The sequence below is a fragment of the Pecten maximus genome, chromosome 12, assembly GCF_902652985.1.
Source record: "Pecten maximus chromosome 12, xPecMax1.1, whole genome shotgun sequence".
NCBI classification, from domain to species: Eukaryota; Metazoa; Mollusca; class Bivalvia; order Pectinida; family Pectinidae; genus Pecten; species Pecten maximus.
Genome location: NC_047026.1, coordinates 11917774 through 11937579, shown reverse-complemented (window position 1 = coordinate 11937579; position 19806 = coordinate 11917774). Strand labels below are relative to the sequence as shown.

General features: G+C 36.4%; 2 protein-coding genes and 1 pseudogene across 2 annotated transcripts; all 3 read right to left on the bottom strand.

The window, feature by feature from the left end:
• Nucleotides 1–1253: 1253 nt before the first annotated feature.
• On the bottom strand, nucleotides 1254–4478 carry LOC117339817 (annotated as a pseudogene).
• Nucleotides 4479–8671: 4193 nt separating this feature from the next.
• On the bottom strand, nucleotides 8672–19806 carry LOC117339840 (monocarboxylate transporter 12-like). The gene is made up of 4 exons (XM_033901547.1): nucleotides 19544–19806; nucleotides 10589–10797; nucleotides 10045–10188; nucleotides 8672–9664 (listed from the first exon to the last, which is right to left on the bottom strand). Exons 2-4 carry the CDS (start codon nucleotides 10779–10781, stop codon nucleotides 8697–8699), a joined length of 1305 nt encoding a protein of 434 aa, XP_033757438.1. The 5' UTR covers nucleotides 10782–10797; nucleotides 19544–19806; the 3' UTR covers nucleotides 8672–8696.
• Nucleotides 11936–15413, bottom strand: LOC117339841. The gene is made up of 4 exons (XM_033901548.1): nucleotides 14220–15413; nucleotides 13696–13848; nucleotides 13134–13334; nucleotides 11936–12729 (listed from the first exon to the last, which is right to left on the bottom strand). Exons 1-4 carry the CDS (start codon nucleotides 15343–15345, stop codon nucleotides 12137–12139), a joined length of 2073 nt encoding a protein of 690 aa, XP_033757439.1. The 5' UTR covers nucleotides 15346–15413; the 3' UTR covers nucleotides 11936–12136.

Genomic DNA, 19806 nt, shown 5'->3' with positions numbered 1-19806 from the left:
CATTTCATTTGCCACGCCAGTCATATTTTGGTTTTTTGACGCTCTTAATATTTTGTGAGTTACATTTAGCAAGGTTGTGAAAGGGAGACCCCCCTCCCATCTCGCACGCAAACATTTCCAATCATACTTATTGTGTTGCGATTCAATTTACTGCATTCTTACATTATTACACACATTGATCAACCCGATTATAAACATGTATTTAGCCTTGGAGTGAGGGGGTACACCCCCCCCCCCCCCCCCCCCCCCCCCCCCCCCATCTCGCAATCTCAGAACACACATTTTTGTAGACAATAGTATTGAGTGTGTTTGACATGTTTAAGTCATATAAATTGTATATCCATTTTATTTGATAGTATACAAAATTATATCAATTCATCCAATTAAGCTACTCAGCCTTGGGGCTCGAATTTGTGCCTTACAATAGCTGACGATGGAATTGTAAATAGTAACCAGTGCTTTATATTAAACATTTTCGTATTGGTGTAAAGTTATAGAGATTGAATCAAATGATTCAAGGTAAAAGTAACTTTGGTTGTTTATTATAATTTGTGTCAATGTTGATGCTGTTTTGATGAGGATTTTATAAGTTGCACTGCACTACAGTGTTCCAGCTAGGATTTCAAAAGGGCAGGTCACTGACCCAAAAAAGGGCATTTTTTTTACGCGGTTTCAGATTTTTAGGGCATATTACATGTTGCATACATTGAAACAGTATAATACAAGGTGATAACAATTTGCAGTCATTGTTGTTTCTTAATTGGTTCTAGTAATAATGTATTGGGGCATCCAGTAAACATATTGGTTTGTTTTTTTAGGTGTAATCATTAAATGTCTGTATGATATTGGAAACAAATTCAAAAGAACCTTTCTTTTATGAATTTAAATTGCTAAAACTCATGGGTCAACTAGATGCTAAAGTATATAAAATATGCTTTCCTTCTCCAGATTTGTCTTCCGCTTTAATAATTATGTTTGTAAAGTCCATTCAGCCTCATTTCAAGAATGATCTACCAGTTAATTAATAATTGTATCTTTTTTGTAACCATTAAAATTTCATCATTGTTTTCTTTCAGAATTCAGTTCTGCCCATGAGCTTGAATGGAATTTACAGGCTTAATATAAATTAATGAGAAACAAAAGTATAACAATAAAATTAAATTTATTAACAGTGCATCAATGACAACATTACCTTACAACAATATTTTAATCAACTCTTTCTCTATTGAATCAATATATTGCACTCTCTCTGACCAATAAAAGATTAAAGCACTAGTCTACAAGACTACACAAACACACACCTCTTGGAATATTTTAATCAACTCTTTCTCTATTGAATCAATATAATTAAAGCACTAGTCTACAGGTATAAGATCTTTCACTTCAACAACATGCTTTCACATTATCAATCTCACAGCTCTCCAAGACTACACAAACACACACCTCTTAGAATAAGTTAAGTAATTTACATTCAAACAAAATATGACATATTTACTTTGTAACAAATTCAAAAGAAAGCTCAATACATAAATAACATCTTACTATTCAACAATTGTTTAAAATATATTATCACAATGTGCATTCAGTCTTTCACTGCTTTACTAAAATCACACACACCATAAGTTAGTAAATCCATTTAAATTTAACATGAAATGAAAGATAACAACAAAATTAAACATAGAATCTCAAAATATAATACCATTTTTGAAAATACATTTTTCTATCTGTAATAATCAAATTGTATCACTATCACAGGTTCTGATAAATCATAATCAAAATGTGTCACTATCACAGGTTCTGATAAATAAGACATCTACATAAATCATTTCATGATATCATGTTAGTGGGGAAATCCTTTGTCACAAGAAGTCTAACAGGCACTGGCTTTGTTAAGGGCAATGAGAGTCGGGAGCCTCCTATTCTTTGCACAAATCCATTTCCTGGTGACTGCTGGAAGAACTGCCTCAAACATCTCCGATGAACAGTTTAATTTCACATTCAGTAGCCGGTTTAATGTGGTCTGGTGCATCCTGTTACGATGAGCTGTCTTAATTAACTTTAGCTGGGAGAAGACTCTCTCAACTTCAGCTGTACTAAGAGGAATTACATATGCCTTAGCATAAAGTGAGGAAATTGTTGGAAAGAGTGCCTTCAGTCCCAAGTCATTCTGTCCATGAAAAAGTTTGAGGCATGCCAGCATGTTACAGGAACTCTCTCTCTCAGTGATGAAGTTGAGGAAATCTGTCCATTCTACTACTAAAGACTCCTCCTCAAGGCTGTAGTGGTTTGCAAGATGCTCGATCTCCGACACTCCATAAAAGCAACCAGCAGACTCGATGGATGAAGTGTCCAGTATGGCAAGGTTGTCTATCACCTCAGTGTCCTTGAAACGGTTCTCAATGTTGTTGATGAGAGTGGAGATGAATGGCTCCCTGACCTGTTTCCTGAAACTTTCTCTGGCCTTGGTGTCGGGAGAATCCACGCCACAATCCTGTAAGATGCTGTCCAGTTTCCTCAACCATGGTCCATCATCTTTCCCTCTCATCTCCAGACTCTTTAATGTCTTCTGGACAACAGCCCCTACCATTCCCATGTTGACTGCTTGCTTTTGAAAAAACAGGGAAAGGCTTGCAAGATGTGGCAAAACATCGGCCAGGAAGAAGATGGTCTAAACTACTGCAGGATCTTTCATCAGCTTCAAGATACCATTTCCAACTGCATCAGCAGAGATGGTGTTCTGCTCCAGATCTGTTATGAGGCTTTTGAAGCTCCTGGCAACAGAGGTCACAGCTTTGGAGTGGCTCAGCCATCTGTGGTGTTTTGCTTGCTGCACACAAAGAGTTGGCTCTCCAAAAGCTTTCTGGACTTCCTTCAGGGTGGCAGTGTGGAGTGTGCTGTATTTGTAATATTTGTGCAGTCTTTCAAGAGTCTCATCCACTTTGTTGGCTACCTTGACCTCTTTAAAACTGTCTCTACAGGCCAGAGCTAATCTATGGTCCCTGCAATAGTTGGTGATTAAACCTGGGCTGATGTCCTTCAATTCCAGAAGTATGTCGCTTCCTTGGCGGAGTTCCGTCTGGTGTATCCTCCAGGCGGCGCTTACAGGCTGGTATTCTCACTGGGGATGCTGCTGGTGATTCTGTCAGAGTCTGAGAATGGTAAACATCATCAATGGGCAAAAATGGTGAGGCAGGATTAGGAAGTGATCGGCAATCATCTGGAACAGGTGTAGTCGGGCGTGATATGTTAGGCAAAGGTGATACTGGACATGTGTTGTATGGGAATGGTGAAGCTGGACGTGATGTGTTGTCAGCATCAGACTCGTCATCTGTGTTTGGAGCAGAATCAATCCCTCTACAAGAGAACATAATATAAAATTATATTCATCATCAAATAAGTGGGGTGTTTGGGGTGTATTTGATTTTTAATTCTGACTTGTAAAATGAATTATGCATGTTTCTGCAATTAAAAAAAAAAACATAGAGTTTACAGACAATTACTCAATGTTTTCTGAAATGCATGGAACATACCGGGTAAACAACCAGAAATTTTATAAAAAATATATTACACTTTTTACTAATTATCATAAATTACTTTGCCAAGTTGTTTCGATTTTGTGTTGTGATCACATGACCTATATATACAAATCATTTCTTGAATAATGTACATCCCTTCAAAATTGTACATGCTTATGTTGACACCGTTAGGTTTCCACATGTAAAATCAATGAAGTTAATAAGATACCAGGCTTCAGTAAAACCATGGCTCAATTTTGAATAATAACATATTTTCATTAAATTTTAGAAGTAGTAATTACACAATCTTAAGGAAGCATAAAGTTTACAAAGTGAAGTTAATTCTACTAGATGCTTCCTGAAGGTGGAATATGTTGAAATTTGTGAAATCAAAATTGGCAAAGTAATTCTGGATTAATTTGGCATTTATATTTTGTCGAATTACAGTGATAATAATTCATGATCAATGAATATCAATCTAAAATAAAAATGAAACATATTTTTGATAAATTCTGTTCAAAATATACCTTATAAATGTGCCTACTAAAATTCAGCAATTGATGGCTAAAAAAAATTGGTGTATTTTGTTAAAATACGGCCTGGATTATTCGAAGCCATACAGCATATATATATATATAATGACCCCCCAAAAATAGACCATTTTCCAAAGATATAACCCAACATCTAATCATTTTTCATTTGAAAAATGTTACTGATGGCATATATTGTAACTAGACTTCAAAACATTTCGAACCGTGAACAGTAAAACCTGTTATTTTGTAAATTAAATTACATCTCGCACATCAAAGGAAAGCCGACAGACAAAAATAACTTGCCTATTTGTACCAATTAATATTTATAACAAACAATAAGCACAAATACGTACCTGAACATTGACAAGATGTTGTGGCATTTCTTTGTCGATTTGCTGAGTTCTTGAATACGTCTTTGGCGAGAAGGCATTGTAAATTTTCTTTGTTTATTGTAAGACGGAAGTCGAATGCATCGACGGTATACGCGAGCAGATAGGGTTACGGGGATGAAAGACGATTAAAAAATCGCCAGGGCATATTGCGGGGCGCGTGGAAATAGGGCATTGCGTAAGAAAAAAGGGCAGGGCGCATTTTTAATTTACAGGCGCTGCGCCCTTATAACCCGACCTAGCTGGAACACTGTTGCAGTTGTATGTGTTCGATCATGAGAGGTAGAGATGTAGGGCGTCTCAAGATGGCTTCCACTAGTCCATATGCAGGACCAGAAGCTCACCAGGCACATTGTAATTGCGGTGGGGATCAAGGGACCAATCTGAGACTGTCGGCATCAGGATTGGAGGAGGTTGTGACGTAATTGGCAGCTAGGGTTACCCCAGGTATTGTGGAAGATGTGCAGCAGGCCATATTACCAGTAACAGCAACTGAACCGAAAGGTATTGTGTTGAGCCATGTTAGTAATTCTTCCCTAACCATGACTTATCCCTCACAGTTGGTTGGGCTTGATCAGAGTGATACCAGACAGTTTCAGGTACAAGTGTTTCTTCAGATTAGGCTGTAAAATCTCTCAACAAATCAAACAAAAAGATAGGCAGTACGAGTTGTTGATTTAAGTCAAATGTTATCGAAGCCATCTCGGGTAAACGATAAGCATTTTTCACTGATCAGTGGTGAACTGGTTGTTAAAAAAAAAACAACAAAAAAACAAAATAGTCCCCAAAGACATGTTGACTGATGCATCCATAGTATATAGTTCTATATACACCTCTGTCCAGAAATCTGGTTTTTGTTAAAATACATCCATACTGTAGGTCTAGGTGCCAGGCGTGTTGGTGGTCATGGGTGGAAAAGCTATGATGAGCAGCTCGGGCTCAAGAAGGCACAAAACCATTTTATACCTTTGAATGTAGTGGACCAGGAGTTGTGGCTCATTTATATGCAATATGGGGGTTCAACTTCAGTGAGTTCAGCAAAAACAACTAAAATAAGCAATAATGTCTATATATAGCTAGTAATGTTTTGATTACAATAATGGGAAGTATAATAGTTCTCACTGTTTGTGTAGACATGTTTGCCTTCTTTGTTTAGGTAGTCATCAAAAGTTAAACTGCCCATATCAAACCTCACATTCAGATAATTCAACTGCAAATTATTCTTTTAGGGCAAGCAATTCCTCAAGCAGCAAACAGGGCCCCTCACCAAGCCAAATTTGGGACAAATAGTCAATTTAATGGACCTTGGGCACACCCCAATTAATCTGTTGTACTAGACAGACTGCTGCAGTCACATCCAGATAGATTACTAGTTGAGGAGTTAGTTTCTGTTTTTAAAACTGGGCTTTACATTGCACTAGCAAGGCCCAATGGGCAATACTAAATGTAGGAACTTGCTTTCTATTAAAAGGCTGGAAAATTGGGCTTTGTTTAAGATAATGAAAGAAATAGATGCAGGAAGAGTGGCGGAATCCTTTGATTATCTCCCTTTGCCTAGTCTAAAACTGTCTCCAATTGGATTGCTTCCAAATAAAGATGGATCTTTCAGACTCATTCATCATCTTCCTTCCCCTAGTGATTACAGTGTTAACACCTTTATAGATAAAAAGAAATTATGCAGGGTATTGTACACAAATTTTGACCACATTATTGATATAGATAAATACTTAGGACCTAATACTTTGATGGCTAAAATGGACATTATGTCACTTGAATGGATTGTTTGAGACCAACATACATATTAGTATTTTGGGGTTTAGAAAATGATTCTGTTAATACACAAATAAAAATCCCTCTAGATTCACTTGAATTGCTGGCTAGGCTTTCAGGTGAGGTTGGATAGAAAAAGGAGGGAACTTTGAAACAGTTACAAACTCTCACCGCGTCTCTTACAGTAGTTTCTGTTTTGGGGCCATTCCAGTTACCCACACATTTATTCATTTTTTTAACAATGCCATGTCAGGTTTATAGAAACCACACCACTTTGGTTGTGTCAATTAAGGTATGAGGGATGATGTTTTACACCTAGCTTGAGTTACTACAGCCCTTTAATGGTTATTGTACTTTTCCTGAGATACATTGGGTAGAACGTGCTGATCTTCAGCTCTTCACTGATAGTGCTTGGGGGCGGGGTTATGGCTCAAAAGGTGGGGTGCTTTCCTTCACTGTAGTTAGGCATATGTAGATGTTATAATTCGAGACATAACATTCCTTGAACTGGTCCCTATTGTCTTGGCATCTTTTATCTGGGATTCTAAGCTGTCTAACAAAAAACATTTTGGGTACACTAATAATGAGTGGCTAGTGTCCATTTTGAACAAGAAAACATCTAAGAGTTATGGAACTTGTTTGTCCATTTGTTTTTAAGAGTATGTTGCACAACATTAAGTTTAGGGCTGTTCATATTTCGACTAAGTTGAGTTCAATTGCTGATGCTGCTTTAGTCCCGTCCAAGATCCCAGCATCATTCCAGTATTAAATCTACAACATGAAACTATTAGGCTCCTGAGGGCATCAATTTCAGCTAATTCAAGACAAGTTTTTGATACCAACATTGTTCGTTTTGAGCAATTTTGTTTAGCTTATAGCTCGCATTTGGTTTGGGCTCCTACTCAACAACAGGTGATAAAATGTTTAGCTTATTTGTCTTCTCAGGGTTTGCGCTGGCAACTGTTAAAACATTTGTTTCAGGCATAAGCTTCAAATGCCAGATTTTGGGGTATTTGGATGAAACACAGTTTTTATTATTAAAAAAAAATGTATTGGGGATGACCAGGTTAGATATAAGGTACATAAGATATCCAGAAATGACTGACTGTAATCCAGAACTTTTTCTAGATGATGTTCATTTGAGTAGCTTAGGGAATGACATTTTCCTGTATAGGTTGCAACAAGGTCTTCAGTCAGTATTGTCGTCATCAGCTGCTTCAATTTTGCCCATAAAAGGTTGAACAGGGTCCTTGGATATGGTTTTAGCTTGCATGCATGCGAGAATGTTTGGTCAATATTGCATTGAATTTTGATTTATGGCCATGTGGATTGGTTTTCTAAACATTTGCTTTTGTGCTTAGTATGCTTTTTGAATATGGTGTGGTGTATTTGCTGAACTTTGAGGGACGCCAAATCGCCCATATTTTTTGTCTGGGTCGGCTCCCTATTTTTTTGCTACAATTTGTAGATTTTATGTAGGATTTGGCCTACATTTTTCAGCCGGGTCTTTGAAGCCCCCCACCATATGCATTTTGCTTTGAAATCTTGCATTTTGTTTGTAGCCGGGTAAAATTTGTGGTCCGGCTACCTTTACTATGGCATAATTTTCCCCCGGGCGAGGGGTATTTTTGTATGCTGTTAGTATTGACCGGACATTCTTCTCGCATTCTGTTGTGGCGGTGGCAACTCTTTGTTTGTGCAGTGTTGCCATTTGGCGGTATTTTTCTGGTAGACAACATATTGCTCTGCTTTTTTGGAAAGTCTATATCATTTTACATCACATTATAGTATCAGCTTTTTTAGTCTGGAGGAATATCTGTTCCCAGTTTCCTCCAACTCTTTAGCTGTCACGTGGTTTGGCCATCATTCGCCATTTACTTGTAAGTTTAGGTACAATTAAAAGACATAATTAGTAAAGAAATTGTTATCTTTGTTCTTTGTTCAGAGTGTCTTCTATCTGATAATAAAAATTATTTCTAAATTATAATTTAATTTATCATATGAAGACCGCCTTATTAATTGTATGGCTAATTTGATATGCATTTATAAAATTCCCTTTTCTAGTATGCACATGAATTATACGACTACATGAAGTATGTCTCTTCATTGCTTTGTGCAGTGTACCAAGTTACCTACCATCATCTTGGAGTTATCCTCCTTTGCACAGTATATCCAGTAGGCATATTTGGGAAAAGCTACTGAGAAAGGCAAATCCCCACCCGCCCTCCCCATTTTCACACCTTTTCTGCTTTGGGCTATTCTGTTTTATATTGCAGGCACGTTCTCCAATTCGTCAAGACTTCGACCACGACATGCAGAGGTGCTGGCGGTATTTTTCTGGTAGACAACAGATTGCTCTGCTTTTTTGGAAAGTCTATATCATTTTGCATCACATTATAGTATCAGCTTTTTAGTCTGGAGGAATATCTGTTCCCAGTTATATATATTTTGTTGGGTTGCTCAACACACAAGTATCTCACAAAATGAATTCATCCGTATCCTTTATACCAAACAATCCTACATTTGCGTTCCCGTAAAAATGGACAAGGATGCAATGATTGACAGTAACCACAAATATACTGACCTGCACACGGAGGGCCGCACAATATCCCTAGTCCTACAGAGAACATCTCGACGCTCACCGCTGTAGCAAGGTATGGTAATCCAACCAGTCGTAAACTCAGTCCATTGAGCAAGGGAAAACAGCTCCCACTATATAAACCTAGAAAAACAGAATACATGACTTGCCCCTCGTAAGAATGTCCATAGAGAGGCAAACATATGTTTGATACACCCAACACTGAGAGTGTTCCGAACAGCAGCAATGCTACATCCACGTCGTTTCCATTTGTGGTCAGGCCGGTGAGCAATCTTCCTAATATTGAACTCATACCTGAGACGGAGATGAGGATCGATCCCTTATGTGCTTCAGCACCATTTATGACAGCATAGATCGGCAAATTCAAAAACATTATATATATCCCAAAATGGGCGAAAAACAGACAACAGCATATCATAACAAATGGAAAATTTCTGCAGACATTGGTTATTTGAAATATGACTGATTTTGGTTCAGTCATTGTACCTAATGGAGTGTCTGCTTCCAGAGTTCTATCCTGGCTCATTGCTATGTCATCCTTATCTACATTGATCGGACATATCTCATCTGATGTCCTTTCCTCCATATCCAGACTGCCAGTAACTTTCGTTCTTTTCTCTAATACTGATGGAAAGTATAATGTGCCAAATATGCAAAGGTGTAAAGAAATGCCGGCGAGGATGAAGAAAAAACCTTTATTTCCGAACATTTCCCTCATCTCCTGGACGACCGGGGAGAGACACATTACGCCCATACCTATACCAGACAGGGCTAAGCCACTAGCAAGGTTAAGCCTCTTCTCAAAGTTGAACCCGATCACGATTATTCCGGTCGTGTATGTCAATCCAGCACCAGCGCCTACAAAATGAAAAGAAAAATTCTGGATGGCATGCTTTGTAAAGGCACTGTGTCCAATTAAGCAGGATAGATAGGAGCCGTCACTTCACTCGATATCATTTCTAGTAAGTCACTATTACTTAATTATAATGTATTCAGAAGTCCTGACTGATTTATTTTTCCAGTGGACAATTTCCAGATAGTTTCCCTTGGTTAACCCATCTCTACAACTCGAGCTTTATGTTACCTTCAGAACAAATTTTCTGCTGCCATTCAGGACTACAGAGTGAAGTAAACGGTAATTTGTTGTATACTGTCTCGGTGATATGGCGATAATCCACTTACTCTACTTTTACATGTAGTTCGTTTGCGATTATAAACAATTTGAAAATTAGCCATACCTACTATTCCCCCGTAAAACAGTATCACTAAGTCGAGAGTGTTGATGAAGACGCAGCAAAGAAACCCCGCGGTCATCACCAGTGAGCCAGCTATAGTTGCTGCCCGGCAACTGTACTTCTTAATGATAAAACCAGCAAACACACCTGCAACCAACATACTAATCATTATGGTGTTAGGGAAAGCTGTTTTATAATTATGGTATTTGGCATTGGTAGCTTGATATCTGTTATGACCTAGTCGTGTGATCCGAGACCGTTAGAATATGTGTCAAATGTAGCATAACCACCCGTCAGGAGCCTCTTGACACAGTTATAAGTTTTGCTATGGTACACGTTGACACGGTGGTATATTGTGTTTTTGTGTGTTGATACAGAGAAAGGTTTTGCTATTGTATACGTTGACACTGTGGTATATATTGTCCTGTGTTGACAAAGAAGTATATTTTACCACTATGTTTGACATTTAACGAATAAAAATAGCCTTGTTTTGAAATGTGAACCGGTATGTCAAAAATGCATCCTATTCCAATGTACACATACTGACCTCCACATGATTGTGTTGCTGCAAACAGAGATCCAGCCAACGCTGTCCTCGTGCTATCCTCATTGAAGTTTTCGAGGAGGGCGAGATGTACCACCCCGATGCCTTGTCCGAGGCAGCCATTGATGACCATGACTCCAAACGATGCCCCGAGTACCATCCAAGACCAGCCTCGGTCTGGTTCTGTCAGCTTCATTTTACAATATCATGAACTGTGGAAACAAAATATTTCATAAGAAAGGAAATTGGTCCCAATTCCAAACATACGGTCAATGATACATATGTGACCATGACTGCAAAAATGGTGCCAGATGAGGAAAAATCATAAATTGAGTTGATTCCATTTTCTGAAAGCCTATATTGTGAAAAATGTAAATCCAAAATATTAGTGGTCTATGCCTTACTATTACGGAGACAATTCACTTAACATACCATGTCATTGAACCTAAGTGTATGACAAAAAAAACACAGAGTCAGATTATGACATTTTACGTGACTATTCAACATCACACTTAATTACAGCATCAATATATTTACATCTCTAAAAGTTAATAAATTATTTGAACTAACAAAAAACAGTTTATTTCAAAGATTGAATCATATACTCATATAGCAGCATACATTTAAATGTACATTTAATATCATAAATTGAGATCATCCATGTGCATTTCCTTAAATACACTGTAATATCAAAAATTGAGATTACAATATTGATATTCTTTAATAATTCTAAATAAAATATTACCAAATGTGAGGAAAAGACTTAAAGAACTTGTAGCTAAGAACAGTACAATACATTCAGAAAATACTTGTGTGTTAGTTATTACTAAGAAGGCTTAATTTTACATGGGGAGGGGGGAGGGGGGGGGGGGGCATTTTAAAAAATCATTTGATGATATATACATTATGGCTGTGTATAAACTGTAATTAACTTAATATCAGTACTTCATTAATAACCCTGTAACACTCATCAGGGTAGGTTAAAGTATTGATATGCAAGATGAGCTTTAGCACCAGTGTAATACAAAGTTTCACTCACAAGAATTATATACAACAAAGGGAGATAATCAAACATGCTAAATATGAAATGATGGTATAGTGCATACTTGCCAACTTTTAAAAATTCTCATGGGGGAGAAAGTGCGTGAGCGACATTTTTGACCGGAAAACACATTTCACGCGCGACACATTTAGCAAACAAAAACTAAGGGGAGATAATTTGCTATTTGAAAATAAATTCCTTGCATGAACACTGAGAAAAAGGGGGGAAAAACTTATTTCAAGCTTTGCCAATGATCTTTTTTATTCAAGTTTGGAAAGATAATTATATAAGCAACAAGTTACAGTGAAGTGTAGTACACTATAAGACTTGTTTTAATTGTCTGATACATCAACTGTCAACATAAACAAAGAATTAATTCAACAGCCACTAGTATAAACTGAACAATTCCTAACAATTAAATAACAAAACATTAATTGGTTGTCAAAGTTTTAGACATACATGCTGCTTGCATCAAGAACATGTATATACTAAGCAAGCAATCATCAACATCATCTCAACAGTAAACCTTTTCGTTTGCATGGAAGACTTGGTGCTTTGTCAATTTCTTGTACTAGGTCCACTTCTGATTTCAGTACAGTGGGTTTAGGACATGTAATGTTCTGTGAGCTTTCTGTCTTACAATATTCCCTAATGTTGTCATACAAATACCACTGTCTTGATGGATCCAGTCCTGCTGACACCATTTCTTCTGGTTCATCATCCAGAGATGGAAGGAAGTCCTTTCTCTTCAGCAGGTTGACAGACACTGTGGGAGAGTCATTTAGTTCCTTGCATAACACTGTCCCAGGCTTAGTAGCGTCAACAAGAAAATGGTGATATTTTGTGAGATTCTTCAGGGGCTTGAAGTACTGCTTTAAGTATGACTTCCAGTCTCTAAATATAACGGGTTTGTCTTCATCTTTCACCAACTGTGGAATATTATGTCCATTACGTGATGAGTGTGTAACTGTCTTGGCAACTTCCTCTAGAGTTTCAACATTACTGGATCTCCAGCGCAGTTTCCACACACCAAAATGCCAGTCAGGATCAAACTTTGTGTGACCAGCAATCATCATAGAGTATTGAACGACAATATGCAGACCTGAAAAATATCAACATACACATAAAACAATTTATAGTCAATGTTGACTTGAGAAAGAAAAGCAAAAAATGAATTGAATTTTGAAATGCCTAAACTACAGATTAAATTACAGTGTCAGTAGCTGTGAATATCAAAGTTGATCATTGCATGCAATTTTTTGCAAAGCTTTTTAAAAAATCTAAACAGAATATCAAATTAAGTGTTGTTATCTTACATCCAAAAGCGAGATGTATAAAGAGTAGCACATACAGCTGTATAAATGGGAACAAAAATAGTGGGAAGTAACTCCAAGAAAGGCTCCGGCTCGAGCTATGTCTCCCTATGACAGACTCAGAATCTTACACTAAACCCAGCACAATATATGTGACACACTGTAACTAATAACTTATGTCCTTGGTACTTACCAACTAAGACTCTCCAAAGGGCATACCACAACACAATGTTGTTTTTATTCTGTCCACTGCAGTTATCAAAATGGATGTTTGCAATCCTTTCTCCATGTCCATGATGCTGAAAATAGTGATGGACCATGCTGACAACTGAGTTAGCTCCCTTCCCAATTCCAGAGTTTTCAGCCTCATCCACAAAGTAGAAAAGTTGCTTTCCTGTTAATTAAAACATAATTGAGTGTAGATAAGTTAGAAAGCATTTATCATACACAGCGAGTTTTCATTGCAATAAAAATAGCTTTTTTCAATGTCAGCCTCAATTACAACCTTGACATCTTACTCGTACCACATTTAACGATGCATAACAATGACCAGTTTATATTATGCATGGTCCAAAAGATTTATATTTATAAAGCATACATTATAACAATTGATTTATCTAAATGTCAACACAGTGCTATTTATTTCTAAATGTAATATACATGTACACTCTACCTGGATTGGATCTGGTACTTTAGCTCGCAGGTCTCACTGAAATAAAATATTCCAAGACAAATGAATGTTTTCTATCAATTACCTGAACCCTCTGAGCAGATTCCGAAGACACTGCACTTCCGTGGGGTCTTAAAGAAGATGGGACCAACCTGCTGAGCATGATGGGGAAAATGAACTTGCTGTGCAAAATCCCAGGAGTAATGGAAAGCTCCATCGACTGAACAGGGCGGATTACCTATAAGGAAATAAAGACAAAACTTCAGTTTATTCGAAATTCCTTTTTTTCAATCTACATTTTAATCCTTTAATTAATAGCTTTTTAGCAATACATTGTGCCATGTTCTTTCATAACGTTAAAAAAGATAGTTAATACATTATAGTCATTTTTACATAATGTACATGAACATTCTTTTCCATATTTTTGAACAATATGTTAAGGATGTTAAGATAAATTCAAACATGAATAATCTTTAATGTGTTTGTATTGGAGTTGTTAATTTACTGCACTTGAGCTCTCAAAATACACAAAAAATAGAAAGTGATATAACATTTTTGTGTAGTTATTTGCAATTTAGAAAATTTTACTTACATTGTTAAATTAATTACCTGTTATTTTCTTTTCTTCTGGCAGCAATTTGAACTTTTCTTTACTTTCTGAACATTGCTGCCTGTATACATCTCTCTGTTGTTTAGCATGGTTGACATGGTTGCTATACTCCTCCAATACTTGTTTCTTCTCATCATCATTTGCTGGACCAGTCACAGAAACTTTATGTGAAAAGTTTTGACACAAGTTGCACAAGTCTGTACATGGTTTCATGACTGTAATGTATGGACATAAATCATGCCATATTCTCCGAAATGTACGCAGACTTACTTGTCGAAACTTCATGTCAACAGCCAGGGTATCATACTTTTCAAAAATGTCCAAGGCAGTTGTATCTGAGGGAAGAAGAAGCACCTTTTCTGACTTGTAATTTGGTAGTCTACCAGGAATAGGCAAAGCATTGTCTTTAGCATATTTAGTCAAAAATGTCTTGATATGCTGCCTGTCATTTACGGACAGTGCATTATGTGGAGATTTCCCAAAATTGCCATGTTTTCGTGGAATCAAACCATGAGTATCCAGCGACTTACTAATTGCCTGTAATTTGTTCTTGCTGATATCATGTATAAAACAAATTGTAGTTCTACAAACACGGACTCCATGAAAATAAAACTCTTGATACGGTCGTTCCCTCTCTTTTACCTTGTGCTTCTTTGACTGGGTATGATCACCAGATCTACGGTGAGCAAATAGCTCAGCCTTCACTGTGATATCAAGTTCATCATGTGTTAATTGGTGACAGTGTTCTCTGAATTCAAATGCTGATTCCAAGTCAATATTTACACTGCATGGTGCACCACTATATAGTTTACAGTTACAGGTGTCATTGCGGAATTTAGCCTGAGCTATGTATTCAGTTGTATCATGTTCACTGGGTTCGGTTGAAACAAATATAATATCATTCCCATCTGAAGATTCATCCGACTCATAATTAAACTCGTCACTGCTGGAATCGGATGAAAGATCACGGAAGGCACCGGTATCATCGGATGATGCGTAAAGTTTTGAATAATACAGCTGGTCAACAGTCTCTATTTCATCTATGAATGGTTTGTCCTGATTTAAAATGATTTCTGCAGGAATGCTACAACAGCTAAAGTTTGTTGCAACTGAAAGTTGACTCATGGTGACAGTGTCATTAATAACACGTGTTACCTTCAAATCCCGATATCTATGACATCATGGTGATTGAAATGTTCGCGGTTCACAATATGAATATGAAGACTAATTACCATCACCGTATTTTGTTTGGTTGTACCTCGTGGGCTGATGATTTTATGGCTTCATTCAAAATGCGCGTAAACACCAAAGGTGTCGTTGTTTTTACTTGAAGCAGATGAAGGACGTTTTATTTTTTCTATCATCACATCTTGTTGAAATCGAGCTTTGTCCATCTTTCAAGTTTAAATATGCAAATTTGTATGATTTTAACTAAAATGACAGTCGGCAGCTTAAAAAGATTAATTTTGTCATATAAGGAGCATTTTTCGATGGAAAGTTCATTACGGTCACCATGTCTGACGACTGCCGCAAGTGTCAGAAGATTGTGCGGCCTCGTCAAGAAGCCATCTGCTGCAGCACGTGTGAGAGATGGACACACAGAACTTGTGGTACAGGTAGGCTTATATTCATAGTATACGTATACCTTATATATATAGTTAATTTATTTATTTAAAGTACTTAGATTTATTTTTTCTAAATTACATGTATATAAGATATATTTTGTCATTACGTCTATATATGTATTTTATTTACATTTGATACAAACTTAAATTGCTAGGTTTTGGTTATATTATTTAGACATTTTTCATCAATTCCTAATAATATATTTCTCATAATTATACGTATATTTGATGATAGTAGTTCAGATAGTAGTTCATACATCATTACGTATATATTTGATGATAGTAGTTATGCATACTTTAGAAATATTTTAGTTTAAACTATGTTGTATTTGTCAATGATACAAAAAGTAATCAATAACCTTTCATACTTTTCTTATATATCGTATATGTTTCTGAGTTATTACAAAATCCCGGTGTTATATAAGATATCTATTGCGAGATGTATTTCATAAGTTTACGTATACCTTATATATATAGTTAAGTAAAGTAGTTAGATTTCTTTGTCATAATTATACGTATATATTTGATGATAGTAGTTATGCATACTTTAGAAAAACTTTAAACTATGTTGTATTTGTCAACGTTTATGTATAAGTATGCTATACCTTTTATACATAGTTAATTGATTTGTATAAAGTATTCATATATATTTTTTCTAAGGTAAACGTCTATTTCATACTTTTCTTATACAATGTATATCGTATATGTTTCTGAGTTATTACAAAATCCCGGTGTTATATAAGATATCTATTGCGAGATATATTTCATAAGTTTACGTATACCTTATATACGTATACATAGTTAGGAAAAGTAGTTAGATTTATTTGTCATAATTATGAATACTTTAGACATATTTTAGTTTAAACTATGTTATATTCGGTATATTTCATTTTATTTCATTATTACGTATACGTTTTCAGGAATCAGCAGACAACTGTATCGACAGCTGGTGAAGGCTAAGCAGGAGGTCGAGTGGTGGTGCGTTGGATGTGGAGTTCCGGCCGGTGTCGAACCTGACAACTCGTCAGATATTTCCTTAGATGGTAGGAACGTAATAATATTGACCGTGTCATTTGTATGAGATTCGCTTGAATTTTTTTTTGTTTTGCTTAATACAAGGAGCTGATCATATAAATTCATACAATAAGCTTCATGCATTCATCATAAACATATAAAGTGTAAAGAATTATATACATACAAAATTGTTCAGGACATATGAAATAATATGTTAAGATGATCTTTAATATTGTTGAGTCGTATACTTATTATTACTTATATAATTATTATTTGTTTAATTAATTTCACAAGTGATTTCAGTTCATCAAGTGCGTTATAACCTCCAAAACCATGATGGTAAATACTATGCATTGTATACGTGTATTTCATCGTGTATTTCATTGATGCTATATTTTTTCAGGTGGTATTTAGATGGAACATTTAAGGTTGTTCGACGTCCATTTGTCCAGTTGTACAGCATCCACGCCTTCATCCAGCAGGACAACGTCATGAAGCAGGTGCCACTAGTCTACATCTTGATGTCCAGGATGCGCAAGATCGACTATCTAGCCGTAAGTATAGCCTCTATAGATGACCCAAAACAAGATCACTAAAATATTGTGTTAAAAATAATAATCAATAACTCCCTTGGACTGAAGACGACCTACTGTGAAAAGAAGGGACTGTACGTCTTCATCCAGCAACTGCTCGGCCTTCCGTACCTCCCGCCAGGACATATTGAGAGGGCATTCCAGAGCCTGACCGCTAAGGTAAAACTGATGATATAATTGAAAATGATTTGCAATTTTCCGATAAAGCAATATGTATTAAGTTAAATCATATACGATTAAGGTAGCTCTTCATCACAATTTTGGTGTGTAAATATATAAAATATCTTAAATATCTTAGAGCCTGACCGCTAAGGTAAAACTGATGATATAATTGAAAATGATTTGCAATTTTCCGATAAAGCAATATGTATTAAGTTAAATCATATACGATTAAGGTAGCTCTTCATCACATCTATTGAATTTTTCTTGTTCTAGTTTTCTTTGTTATACACAGTGACGTTTTATAATAACCCCCCACCCCCCATCTTTTGTATAGTACTGAACGTCAGTTCATCATAAAAAATACCAAACACTTACCACATGAGGCAAAGGATGATATCACGGATCCAATCACAACACCGCGAAAACAACACGATATATTGTTAGCTTCGTTTACTCACGCTATACAATATTCCGATTAAGGGGCGACAACCTGTACTGAATAAAATTGTAAAATTATATGTATTTACATGTATAGATATGTAAATAACACCAGAAAAGATAATAAAAAAAACACAACATGGGGGGGTCGAAAAGGTACAAATAAGGGGCCGGAACGACTAAGGGGCCGGAATGACTAAGGGGCCGGAACGCCTAGGGACGGACCGGTTAGGGGCCGGAACGACTAGCGGGCCGGACTGGTAGAGGCCGGAACGACTTGTACCGCACAATATTGCAATATTTTAAGTGAAAGTAAAATATTACTTACACCTGAACATTCACACTTCATCATAATCACAAATCACATCTTCCAGCTGTGTTTTTCATAGATCAAGTAATCATCATTGCAGGTTATGTGTAAAAAGCTCAGAGAATATAGACAAGGTAATGTTGACTTCGTGGAGCATCTGTACAGCAGTTAGGTAACGAGAGTGATCTCCCGTTCCATCGGGTGCATTCGATTACATAATATATATATATATATATATATATATATATACATGTTTCTACCACAATACGCCGTGTTATTCAACTCTCAGACCATCAGTTAATCATCACAGCTGTTGATTAACAATCTGTTTATACCACACGTGGTATAAACTCTGTACGCATTTCGATTGGCTAACACGGTGAACTTTGACCCAAGCTGCAATTGTTATTGACGTCATCAATAATCTAATGACGTCACATCACCGGGTCCCGGACGTCACCGGTACACTTTATTTGCATACGCGAAATTATACTTGGCCACGTTTCCCTTTGATTCAAGCCGATATTATTGTGGTAGAAACAGGTCACACGACTCGAAATTGTTGGATATGGAATTTATTTCACACTCGTAAGTTATTTTTTTAAAGTTGCAAAAAACACTCGCTAAAGCTCGTGTCTTTTGTAACTTTTAAAAAATAACTTACTCGTGTGAAATAAATTCCATATCCAACAACCACTCGTTGTGTAACCTCTATATATACCCTCATTTTGCGATTTCTATACGAAAAAACAACAACAACAAATTATCTTTTTTATCTGATGACAGCATCACAGAACTTCAAATAAACTACTAGATTCATTCATAACATGTGTTAAAAAAAAAGAAAGAAATACATCTCGCGACTTTCGACGGCTTTTTCTCAAAATGAGGCTGGCCGCATCTGTACCCATTTTCGTAGTCACGGTCACATATATCGGTAATTTGCATAAAGTAATTTATTCCAATCATTAACTTGTCATAATGGCCTATTTACATCTTAAATTCACAAATAGATGGTCGATACCGTATCTTGTTTCCTGGAGAATTAATACACAGCTGTGACAATCTCCAGTGACTAAATCTAAAATGGAGTTACAAGACGGGTGTCAGAACATGATAGTTAACTGGAGATGTCTTATATGGGTACATTACACAAAACATACAATCAATGCTCAACTTACCTTTTCTCTCCATATAGTGCAGGAAATTGTCCAACTATTGTACCACGTAAACTAATATATGTTGTTTAAGTGACTGGCGAATCCTACTATGTGTATACAGGTATTTATAGTTCATAAACCAATCGATACTGCAGTGTCATTATTTTCACTGTGTCAATCTAACATTTTAACATGTTGTCGGCGTCTGTTTCTCCACCATTGATGTTCGTCTGGTATCCTGAAAAGAAACAGGAATATTCATAAAACGTCATTCGTATCAACTA